The sequence below is a fragment of the Oncorhynchus kisutch genome, linkage group LG15 (assembly GCF_002021735.2).
Source record: "Oncorhynchus kisutch isolate 150728-3 linkage group LG15, Okis_V2, whole genome shotgun sequence".
NCBI lineage: Eukaryota > Metazoa > Chordata > Actinopteri > Salmoniformes > Salmonidae > Oncorhynchus > Oncorhynchus kisutch.
In genome coordinates this window covers 18,857,111-18,870,420 of record NC_034188.2, presented here as the reverse complement: position 1 = coordinate 18,870,420, position 13,310 = coordinate 18,857,111, and the positions used below count along the sequence as shown (strand labels likewise).

The following is a 13,310-nucleotide window of genomic DNA, read 5'->3' as shown; positions in this document are numbered from 1 at the left end:
AAAAAAGTTCAAGGGTGGGAGAGGGAAACATTTTTCATTTGTACGGACAATTTCATGCATTGTAGATAATCCTTCACAAACACACTTGCAGGCCTAGAGCTAATTAGATAGACTTACCATTGCTTATGCTTCGTTTGTCTGTCCTTTTTTGAAGATATTCCACGGCCAGGTCTAGAATCTCTGCTTTCTCCAGTTTGGGGTTCTGTAAACGCTGTGAGTGGTCAAGATGAATAGAGTGAATAGACTAATAAGGAAACAGGTCAAAAATAAACAGCCACGTAAAAGCCTTTGGATGGCGCTATAGACTCACAGACTACAACAATTAAGGCTAGATAGGATTGGATGGATGGAAAAACTCACCGAATCTAATTTGTAGTTCAGTAACAAAATCCTTAGCTCGCTAAGACTCTGATTTATTCGGTCTCGTCTTTTCTTCTCTATAACTGGCTTTAACATCTGCATCGAGACAAGAGGGGGGAGAGAGGTGACAATTGTAATCAAACTGATTTATTTTTGTATAGGCCTAATTTACCTTAATTTAAGTATAATAGCATACTGATGTACACAGTATGTTAGCTACTGTACATGTTAGCTATCACTGCCAAGCATGAGGCTATTATTATTACATTTTACCATGCATTTTCCATAGCCTACACATGACACATCTGAAAACATACCAAAATCAAGTTCCTACTCACCCTTTTCATACTTTTGGTATTTTTCGGGCTTGAATTTCCAATTTTCTTCTTCATCATTGTGCCCATTATTTTTGAAGAAATGTCCAGATGAAAAATGGCACGTACTGGTAATATCCTTGCAGTTCGGATCACGGGTGTTGAATGAATGGGGTGCGCAGTGCTACACCAGTTTATATCACAGAGGCCACACAGATTGGTGTAGAGGTGACAGTGACGTAACTGAAAACTCTGTAAATTAACTCCTGCAACTTCATTGTAATTGAAATAAAATGAGATAAATTAAGATAGGGTTTATGGGTGGGAAGTTTTAATGTCATGTAGTATTGTAATAATGTAATGTGATAATGGAGCAATGTACATTTGTATAATGCACAATATTTTGTTTGATGTAATGTTTTTATCTCTGTCAGTAACCCAGGAAAAGTAGCTGCTGCCTTGGCAACAGCTAATGGAGATCCTAGTCAAATACGAAATGGTAAACTAATGGGCAAATCCTCTATTTCAACGCTCTCTTGCTAAAAAAATGTATGAGGCCATATTTGTCATTAATTTCCTGTTCAATTTCGATTTTAATTGTTTATTTCTAATTCAAATTCTTCTTAAAAGTAGGCTAATCTGATAAACAACCGTCATCATACGAAATACTTGTCAACAGTAGGATTCGTTTTTAGAGTTAGATTTTATCGAAAGCAACAAAAACAATATCTAAAATAGTCAGAAATCCGAGAGCGATGGAGACAGCATGGGGATGAGTTGACACCTCTTGGATACATACTGTATGTGCTTCACAATTTGGTGACTCGCGAAGACCATAGCAAATGTTTAACACCTATGAAATCACATTTGGCTGTTTTCTACTGATCACGTTGTCGAATAACGAATTATTATTAGCCTATAAACTAGAGGGTTATAATAATGCTAAGCAGCAGATGCAGCAATGAAGAAAATAAAATGCTATTATGTTAATAGACACTAGTCTATTATGGCGACCCAGTTTTTTTTGTTTAAAGGGTCACAATTGTAAATTGTATTTTCTTCTGTCTACAAGTACCATTTCGTTATGTGTGCATTTGGCACCATGGAAGTGTGCCTATGGGAAAGATCATTTACTCATGGGAACAGTGAAGAAGTGACAAACAGGTGAATAGTTATTTTTTATGATGTGTGATATATCCGCACACTCCGTAAAGTGTCGATATACTTGCAGGTCACGTGAGAACAGGACTGTTCCAGGAGAGAGGGTGGCGAATTCAATACACACCCCAGCATACCCCAATTAACCATAGGCATACTATCACAAACATATGTATTCAAGTCACTACAATACCCACTGGGCACAAACTGGTTGAATAAACGTTGTTTCCCGTGTCATTTAAACAAACAAAACATGCAATGTTGAATCAACGTGGAAGATTGTTAGCAATTTTATTTGCAATTTCGGGATTTCATTTTTGTCTATTTCCACCCAACTTTTAGCCTATCAAATGAAATTTTTCCCATTTGTGTTGATTTCTCGTTGAATTCATGTTAGTTTACTAAATTCAAATGTAAATCAAAACTGGACGTTGAACTGACGTCTGAGTCTAGTAGGTAATGTGCTATTTATACTATTTCAAGTGTTGGCTAACAACATGATTTAAAGTGTAGTTTTAACAAAAGCGAAAGGATGTACGTAAAAAGGATCAGGTGTGATTCTGTATGTCTGGTAGGGTGGGCGGGGGTCGGGTTTGATTAATAGCTAATGGGGTGTCAAGGTAAGGTTGCACCTAGGTGTTAAGCGTGCACGTGTGTATTTGCAGGAGTGGGCGGGTGTGTGAGTGCCATGAGCCATCTTTTGAGCCAAAGTGTGCCGCTTTTATGCACAGTCCAAACAATGAGAAGGTCAAATCCAATTGTTTTCGTCACATGTGGACTAACAGTGAAATGCTAACTTGGGGCCCTTCCCAAAAAGGAAGAGAGAAATAAAATAGAGAAATAATAGAAAAGGTAAACACGTAATAATAAAAGTAATAATAGATACACAATGAGTAACGATAACTTGGTTATATACACGGGGTACCAGTACTGAGTCGATGTCCAGCGGTACGAGGTAATTGAGTTATATATGTACACATAGACCTAACTAGCAACAAAGTGACAGATAGGCTAGTAAACAGTAGCAGCAGCGTACGTGATGAGTCAATAAAGTCCGTGTAAAAAGGGTAAATGCTGATAGTCCGGGTAGTTATTTGGTTAACTATTTAACTATTTAGCAGTCTTATGGCTTGCAGGTAGAAGCGGTTAAGAGTCCTTTTGGTTTCAGGTGTGGATAGAGGTCGGAGTACAATGATGTCGATCAATTGTATGCTATACGAAGTTGAATATGTGAGTATGTGAACATTGAAGACCTCGAGAATCTCCATCTTCCTTATTTACAAAACACAATTTCACACTCAATTCGTGAAAATGTTTTTTTTTAAATGGATTTCAGCAGATTTCGTGCATTTGTGTGTGGCTTAATTCGTGTGAAAATATACACATTTTTGTGAAACTTAATTCGTAGGAAAATAAGGGAAAATTGTGTGACTTCATTCATAGGAAAATACATTTTGGGGGGGGAAACTTCAGGACAATCTTTAAAAAATTATTGGAGCAATGCATTTTGGGCAACAGCGTTTACACTGCCTTTTTTGTGTCCCACATGTATTTATATAAAAAAAATAAACGCGTTAACAACCCAATATTGTTAATCAACCAGGTTGTCACCTAAATAATTATTTTATATTAGTAGCCTTGCGTTTATTTTTAATTCATGCCAATGCGTTTTTTAATGCTTCTTTTCGCTTAATACTTGGAGATACTGGTGCTAATCAGAAACTTTCTGTCCAAAAATTATGCTGAAAAATTAATCCATGCTTTTGTCACTTCTAGGTTAGACTACTGCAATGCTCTACTTTCCGGCTACCCAGATAAAGCACTAAATAAACTTCAGTTAGTGCTAAATACAGCTGCTAGAATCCTGACTAGAACCAAAAAAAATTGATCATATTGTTCCAGTGCTAGCCTCCCTACACCGGCTTCCTGTCAAGGCAAGGGCTGATTTCAAGGTTTTACTGCTAACCTACAAAGCATTACATGGGCTTGATCCTACCTATCTCTCTGATTTGGTCCTGCCGTACATACCTACACGTACGCTACGGTCACAAGACGCAGGCCCCCTAATTGTCCCTAGAATTTCTAAGCAAACAGCTGGAGGCAGCGCTTTCTCCTATAGAGCTCCATTTTTATGGAATGGTCTGCCTACCCATGTGAGAGACGCAAACTCTGTCTCAACCTTTAAGTCTTTACTGGAGACTCATCTCTTCAGTGGGTCATATGATTTAGTGTAGTCTGGCCCAGGAGTGTGAAGGTGAATGGAAAGGCTCTGGAGCAACGAACCGCCCTTGCTGTCTCTGCCTGTGATTCTCTGCCTCTAACCCTATTACAGGGGCTGAGTCACTGGCTTACTAGGGCTCTTTCATACCGTCCCTAGGAGGGGTGCGTCACTTGAGTGGGTTGAGTCATTGATGTGATCTTCCTGTCTGGGTTGACGCCCCCCTTGGGTTGTGCCGTGGCGGAGATCTTTGTGGGCTATACTCGGCCTTGTCTCAGGATGGTAAGTTGGTGGTTGAAGTTATCCCTCTAGTGGTGTAGGGGCTGTGCTTTGGCAAAGTGAGTGGGGTTATATCCTTCCTGTTTGGCCCTGTCCGGGGGTGTCATCGGATGGGGCCACAGTGTCTCCTGACCCCTCCTGTCTCGGCCTCCAGTATTTATGTTGCAGTAGTTTATGTGTCGGGGGGCTAGGGTCAGTTTGTTATATCTGGAGTACTTCTCCTGTCCTATCCGGTGTCCTGTGTGAATTTAAGTATGCTCTCTCTAAATTCTCTCTTTCTCTCTTTCTCTCAGAGGACCTGAGCCCTAGGACCATGCCTCAGGACTACCTGACATGATGTGATGACTCCTTGTTGTCCCCAGTCCACCTTCTGAACATTTGAACATCTTGGCCATGTTCTGTTATAATCTCCACCCGGCACAGCCAGAAGAGGACTAGCCACCCCACATAGCCTGGTTCCTCTCTAGGTTTCTTCCTAGGTTTTGGCCTTTCTAGGGAGTTTTTCCTAGCCACCGTGCTTCTACACCTGCATTGCTTGCTGTTTGGGGTTTTAGGCTGGGTTTCTGTACAGCACTTTGAGATATCAGCTGATATACGAAGGGCTATATAAATAAATTTGATTTGCTATGTCAGATTTATGAGGGTTGCCAGATTGGAGTAAAAAGCTTTAATTGTATTTTTTTTGTGGAAATGATGAAGGTTTTCAATTGGGGAATGGGGATACATTTTCATGATGAGAAATTAGTTAATCAATAAATGTGGGGGAAACAGAAGACCTGAAAAAAAATTGGTTTGATTTAAATTCCCCTGGTGCAACTGCGTGGTATTTGCAACTATAAGAGTCTGGGCTATGATCAATTAGGCCATATCAATGCAGTTAAACAGGTTCATGTAAAATAATGAATTATGTTGGCTTACACTTATGGCACTTCCAAGGCCATTTCATGATGATTGTTATGGTCCTGTCAATCATGTTATATAATATTGTAACAAGGCATATTCCAGCATTGTAGGCCTACTGCCTTTGCCCAGAGGCCTACTAGGCTTTCATGACAACAGCTATTAGAGCTCACATTGCAATGTATGAGCCCTGGTTAGAGTCCCTGTTGTAGCTTTCACTTTCTTATGCTACATTGGTGGCAGCATTGGGATCCCATCCAGCTCACGCCTGGTTATGTGATCTAGTGGTGGGAAGCCTTCTGTTTTTCAACATTGTGTTGGGTGTAATTACATTGATATATCTAGTGAACAATGGATAATCAACAACGGGTGTGACAGATAGAAATAGTCACTACAGGTGTGATCAAGCCTTACATCAAAGTTGCCTGAAGCTCGGTCTAAGGCACTGCATCGCAGTGCTAGAGATGTCACTACAGATCCAGGTTCGACCCAGGGCTGTGTCGCAGCCGGCCTCGACCGGGAGACCCATGAGGTGGCGCACAATTGGCCCAGCATTTGGCCCACCTGTTCAAAGTATTATTACAATCATGGTGGGTCTTTTGTTACTTAAGCTTATACGTCTAATAACCTGACAATGATCCACATCAAATGGGTAGACAAATAATATAAGTGTGTTATGCTGCAAAACACAACTGTCCTTTTTTTAGGATACCAACCAGTAATATGAATCACTGTTGATCCATCCTGTTCTGATCTAATGAGATGGATGTAGGATTTCCTACAGCCTAGAATTGAGGCCTTTCCCAGTCATGAAGGACAAAGTTAGGCCCCTCTTGGTTCTCATTGGCAAAGACTGACTCTCCTACACCATTTTGCCCAATATGTTATACCCCTGAGTTTGTAAATAAACCCTTTTTAAGGTGGTATAACTTGTATCATTATGGGCTGTGAAACTCATAGCCGAATGGCTTCAGACTGAACATTTCTCACTGAAAATTGCTGCTTACATTGAACATAGCTTAGGGTTAGGGTATATTAATTCATTTCAGACTATCCTATGCCACTATTCACAATATCTCATACCCCATAGGTTGTAAATAAACACTTTTTAAGCTGATATAGCTTGTGTCATTATTATAGGGCTGTGAAACCCATAGCCAAATGGCTTCGGACTGAGCATTTCTCACCATTTATTTACAGAGAATAATTTCCATTTTGTAACCGGTAGTGTCCATTTATTTACAGTAGAGTGTTGATTAATTATTGCTTTCTTCAATGGAAATACAGAATATGTATAAAAATGCCAAATATACCAAAAGCTAAATCAAGCAGAGATTTACGACTATTTAAACATGTTAATCATTACTGAAACATGCAAACTACAAACATTTAACAAATTACAGATAATGAATACACAACAACATGATAGAAATATTTTATGAAAAAGAATTCATACAAAAGTCAAGAGTTGGCTATAACATGAGTACAAACAAAGTCAGTGTGTGTGTGTGTGTGTGTGTGTGTATTCTGATGTGTATTATAATTTCCCATAATAGAATTATGTATCCCCATTCCCGAATCAAATACCTTCATCATACCACAAAAAAAAAAGTCTGGCATCCCTCATACAATTAGTCTTGTATAAAATGCATTATGAAGAACATTGAGTAATGTAGGCTCCATGAAATATGAAATGCACTATGAAGAAACTCGTGTAGGCCTATAGTTGCTTACAGGAAAAAAAAGTGCGTTTCTGACTACAAGTGCATCAGAATCATTAAGCAAAAACAAATATAGAAAACAGTGTTGGCATTAATAAATAAAAACAATATCAGGCTACTATTATATTTTAATTACTTCGGTGAAAGTACACGTTTGTATTTTTATATAAATAAACGTGGGACACAGCAGTGTAGAACATCATTATCCATCATGCATTGCTCTAATAAGATTGTTCCAAAGTTTGCCCCCCAAAATGTATTTTCCCATGAATTAAGTCAAACAAAAATGTGTGTATTTCCTTATTAATTAAGTTGTACAAAAAATTGTACATTAATGCTGAACAAAAAATCACGAAATCTGCTGAAATTCTTTTTGTACATATTTGCACGAATTTAGTGTGAAATTGTGTTGATATTTTAGCTCTAACTTTGAGTCCGAGCCGTTTTGACCCCTTTGTCTGCAGAGCTGACGCGCATGACGAGTTTCTATATTGGTTGGGACTTTCTCAAAGCGGCCAGGGGTCTCGAGACCTTATTAATAAAGGCCAGATGTCGCTAATTGCATTCCTTCAGTGGGGCAAGCAAGCGCGCTGTGTCCATCACTCCGGCTCATTTATGGGGCGGGTCCACGTGCCTTGAAATTATTGATAGCACTTTTGTTTTCTTGTCCTTTGTAGTGCAGGTGCACACTGAACAGAAAGATGCTCTTTTAGCCGATTATAAGAAAAGGATTATCTTCAAGGACATGATGGCAGACTATAGCCAAACAAGCTGATGGTGTTTGATAATGACAAAGCATTTGTTCAAATCACCTGCCATTTTAAATGAATTTATATTTGATTTCATATTTGTCTATATTGTTGACATTTTGGAAGACATTTTATTGCACACAATTAGGCTATTCCTTTCTAAACGCGTAGCTACAGCCTAGACCTATCTCGCGCACGCGCGCTCGCACACACAGGATTAAACAGAAGTCATGATTCTTCAGAGCACTCACCAGTGACTAAACCGTAAGAAAGAAGCTCTCTCTTTTTTGTTAAACGGAACTATCAGTGCCTCTTCAAATCCAGTTAATCTCTACGGGATGTCCCTGATCCGATCATTCCGTTGTTATCTCCACATATCCCCATTATAATGGTGGGATCACGGCCAGGGCCACAAATGTTTAGAGAACTCTCTGTGAAACACGGTTTGACTAAGTACTACTATTTTTCATTATTGTCTGTAGGACAAATACTAACGGCCTAGACCTTATATGATCAATTTAATTGGGTTTAACATAATCAACTTATCTCTGCGGATTCACCACAATGCCAGATATCGTTTAATGGAGGTGTCCTCCCATAAAGGCATTACCTCTAAGTGAAATCACCAAAGGTACTAAGGCTCAAGGCGGCCAGGTGCCGTGCGCAACGGCTGACTTGTGCAGAGGTTGAGATTTGTTGTGCTACCAGAGTTTTGCAGAGTTTATATCACCACGGGTTAATGCCGTGGGCAGTGTTTCAATGATAGCTTTAAATGTCAGTATAAAACATCAACAAGAAAGCCTAGACCTTGATAGGCAGTTAGGCTAGTGGTCTCCAAGGTGAGCCAGTGTTTCTAATTTTCCCATACTTTCAATGCGTTTATTAAGTAAAATGTCTGACTAAACATGGGTCCAAATGAGGAGTTAGATATGTGTATTGCGGCGTGGCTGCGGCTCCGAAATCCGAAGCGTGTGTGCATGTGCGGAATATTCTCTGCTCTACTCATTCGGCTGCCCAGAGAACAGTCTACTCTGGAAAATTTCACTGACGAATGGAGAATGGTGCTCATTTAATAAAGTTAGATCAAAGCTCAATTAATTTCTTCAAGATCACATAAGCTAATGATATTATACATGACAGAACCGAATTTAATATCATAGTAGTTTATAACGTTACTGTAAGTCCAAATGTTTAAACCATTCAAATTAGAAGATTTTGAATGGTCCAATACGTGTAATCCAGTCGTGTCTTGAATTGAGATAGGTGAACACATCTTTGTGGTTAATGTCGTCCATCACCTTCTAATGGTCCTTATCCGACTATCAATGTATTCATGTTTATAAATTGAACATGTCCTTAAACTGAATTGTCGACCCTATTGTTGTAAGACGACGTTTTAGCCTCTGTGGGACACCTGAATGGGACATTTGAGTTCCATCCAAATGCAAATCTAAGAAGTGGCCTATCACCATCCCAGACTCCAGACCATCACACCAACACCAGCTTGAATGTTGCTAAATTATGGGGGATGAAGCCATTTAAAACACATCAGACATTTTAAGACAACCAATGACTTGTAGCCACTGGTCATAATGTTGTGAGATGGCTGTGTAATAATTTTTTTTACCTTCATTTAACTAGGCAAGTCAGTTAAAAACAAATTCTTATTTTCAATGACGGCCTAGGAACAGTGGGTAAACTGCCTGTTCAGGGATGCAGAATGACTTATACCTTGTCAGCTCGGGTTTTGAAGTTGCAAACTTCTGGTTACTAGTCCAAGGCTCTAACCACTAGGCTACCCTGCCGCCCCGATTGATGGCATGTGGGTGTATAAGGCCAGCAACAGGCATACATTACAAATGGAACATTAGAATAAAGATAACTCTTGTTTTTTATATGATTGTAGCCTATGCTATATGATCCAATGTCACAGCCCCCTAACAATGTTTAACTGTCCTCTTTGCTGACATAAACATGTTTTTAAAACAAAGGCCATATATTATGGATTCAGACATTCACTTTGGTCGGAATGTATTGTTTTATGAAAACGTTGAACCTCATGGACTTGCAGTTTCCACCTTTCCAACTATTAGCCTACTCTGACGATAAAGATATCATGAAGAACTATTAATTTCTCGAATTACATGATAAACCTTCCCACTGGGCACACACTGTTTGAATAAACGTTGTTTCCACGTCATTTAAACGAAATTACGTTGAACCAACATGGTTGGTGCCCAGTGGGATATTTCTCAAACGAAATTAGGTTACAGGATTAGGCCTAGGCCTAATAACGCTAACAATAGTGTTATTCGATGCCAAGGGCGTGCGCATCTGGGATCAGGGGTGGTGCCCTTTCTTGAATAAACCAATAGCTATGCCTGGATGTATTGACTGTATATGTCATGGTAACTGTAATCCAATAACTGTAATCCAAATGAAGTAGAACTGAGGGCGCGAATGGGCGTGGTTGTATTCTACGGCATTTATAGATGTGAAGCGCCATTTACCTCTCTGATTTTAGACAACATCTCGACATTATTTTGTCAGGAAAACGATGGAGACTGTGCTCCCAGATCAAAAGGACGTAAGACGGGTAAGTAAAACTTTTTCATTTTCATTAGAGTTCATTATTTGTCATTTCTGTTTCGTACAAATTAGGTGCATGGATGATAGGCTGTTTATTGCCACAAAACTCCGTCTGATTTTCATCAAGCCTAAACGTGTTGTTGTAATTTTACAGTAAAGCTTAGTGATTTTACTTATTATTTTAGCTGCTTGGGTTGGGAAATTATGATATAATTGAATCCGATGTTTTTAGGTTACTTTATGTTGGTCTTTTTCTTTTCACTTCACGCACATAATCTCCGGGGATATCCTGTTTTTGTCATTCAATTTTATACATCAGTAAACGAATAGGCCTAACTCAGGGATTTATACGTTCAGGTCCCCAAACCCCTCATGGAGAAACGGAGGAGAGATCGTATCAACCACAGTCTGGAAACCTTACGACTTTTGTTGTTGGAGAACACAAGTAATGAGGTGAGTTACATAAAGATGGTCTATTTTCTCTAATATAGATGATTAATTTAGTTTTAACCATGAATGCGTTATCTATGGTCATTTAGCATTTTATGTCACATCTGTGTCTTTTTTCTGAGTATTTTCAGATGTATTTATTTTGTACTTTTGTTTATTTAGAAACTGAAGAATCCCAAGGTGGAAAAGGCAGAGATTTTGGAGAGTGTGGTCAACTTCCTGAGGACAGAGCAGGAAGGAGAACAACAGCATCAGCAAACGAAAAGAGGCCACTCCAAAGAGGGTGGGGAAGAGCAGAGGTCCCCCTGCAAGAGGAAGCAGCATAACTACCGTGAGGGCATGAGGTCATGCCTACTAAAAGTCAGCCACTTTATTGCAACCAAGAGCCAGGAGTTGGATGAGCCCAGCCACGATGCTGATGCCCCACCTCAGAGGTCCCGCATGGGGCTCACCCATCCTCCATCATCTGCCCAGCTCCATGGTACATCACCTTCCACCCCCGACCAAACTCCCCTGGCTAGACAGCAGCTGCCACAGCCTCACCCAGGCCCAGGTCTGAGAACTGGCCTCGGTAACATGGAGCGTCTTTCCCCCTCCAAGCCGTACATGGAACACAGTGACTCTGTGTGGAGGCCATGGCCACAGCAGTGATTGACAGCCTCCAATGATCTGCACAGTTGGGGTCCCAGTTCGGCACCAGAGATAAGGTTGTAGAACTTCTAACAGCTGCCCTCTCATCAACTGCCCAGCAGGGATGGGATGGAGAAGGTTGATTGGCAATAGGTAGTGATTGGGAGTGGAGTAGACAATTATAGGTGGGGGCTGACTGGGTTAACTGTGTGACTCTCGGTCGGTAGACTGACTGTCATTTGTTTAAATGTTTAAATGTACATCTTGTATATATGGATTACTTTATTTGTTCATGATATGAACAGATACTGTCGTGGAAATGCCAATATATGTCAATTGTTTCCATACGTCTAGTATATATCTACAAGGGAAATATGGCAAACTGAATTTCCTTTGGAACATTTTTTTGTGTGTATTTAAAAATACAAAAGGGAATCAGATAACCAGTCATGTAACCCATTATGTCATTTTTTTGGCTTCTTTGGGTTCAGGGTTCTGCCTGAAATCTCACTGTCAAACCGTTTGGTTCAGGCATGTCTGCTGATTATATTTGTAAGTTTAATGTTGATGTTTTTTTAAATCATGCTCAAAAACCACAAGTCTTTCTATTTTTTTGAGCCACTGATAGTAAACAAGATGTTTGACTCTCAATCGTATATTTTTTTCATTATAAACCTTACCTCTGTGGCCTTGCTATGGCACGAGACTTTGTGTGGTGATATATTATTAGACAATATAGCCTTGATTAAAATACATGTTTTCTTATCGTTTTAAGGGCATATAAGATAACAAACTGCATTCAACTTTATTTTTTGATGAGTGGTTTCACTCTTTTTTTTAACCAGGCAAGCCAGTTAAGAACAAATTCTTATTTACAATGATGGCCTCGGAACAGTGGGTTAACTGCCTTGTTCAGGGGTAGAACGACAGATTTTTCCCTTGTAAGCTTGAGGATTCGATCTAGCAACCTTTCAGTTACTGGCCCAATGCTCTAAACACTAGGCTACCTACTGCCCCATTGTGCTAGTCTTGCTGGTTTACATTGTAAACTAAAAAAGTGTTTTGTCCAAGTGAGAAACACTGACATCCTGTTTATGTTAAACATGGCAAAAAAATGTTGTCCTGTATTTTTTTTTATATTAAAATTGAGTGAAAGTGGACTCTTGTCTAAAACTTTGTTGGCTGCTACGTCTGTTTGCTCTAAATGTTCTTCTTCCTGAGCCATCAAAACACATTGTCCCACACTGTTAGTGTGAATGGCCTGGACCTGGGTTGAGAACAGCCCTGACATTTGCACATTTTTTAGGTGAGAAGACCATATATGTCAATGGACAAGACCAACTATCACCATTAAAACAAACGGTGCACTTTACACTGGCATGAGCAACCATCAGCAGACATTGAGATGCAGAGAGTTGAGCATCGTAATACAGTCTGGAGCATCCAACCGGCTCTGATCTCAAGTCTCAGGCGTGGATAGGTAGATCAGGGGTCATTCGCAGCTTGACCATATTCATTGAATAGGAAATATTCAAGGGGTAGTAGGCCCGACTCAAATAAAATAATTTACATTTTAGTCATTTAGCAGACACTTATCCAGAGCAATTTACAGTAGTGAGTGAATGCATTTTTCGTACTGGTCCCGTGTAGGTATCAATCCCAGAACCCTGGTGTTGCAAGCACCAAATGAGCCACACAGTCCAATAATTGAAAAATCAATCATTAAGATCTATTGTATTTAGACAAGTCCTATAGAGGTTCTAGGTACCATGAAGTTATGTTATAAAATATTCGCATCATGTTTTTGTGTAGAAACTGATGAAGATTGACTTAACAACTTAATTTAAAATACAGTGAGGTTTTCACAGTAGACAACTATGTTCTGGCTCTGTACTGCATCCCTTTGAAATGATACAATCACTATGAGTTTCAAGTGTGGACT

The 13,310-nt window shown here is 39.6% G+C and overlaps 1 protein-coding gene across 1 annotated transcript; it reads left to right on the top strand.

Moving 5' to 3' along the window:
• The first annotated feature begins 10,256 nt into the window (after positions 1-10,256).
• Positions 10,257-11,527, top strand: her5 (hairy-related 5). Its single transcript, XM_020503576.2, has 3 exons — positions 10,257-10,295; positions 10,646-10,741; positions 10,901-11,527. Exons 1-3 carry the CDS (start codon positions 10,257-10,259, stop codon positions 11,387-11,389), a joined length of 624 nt encoding a protein of 207 aa, XP_020359165.1. The 3' UTR covers positions 11,390-11,527.
• Positions 11,528-13,310: the final 1,783 nt, after the last annotated feature.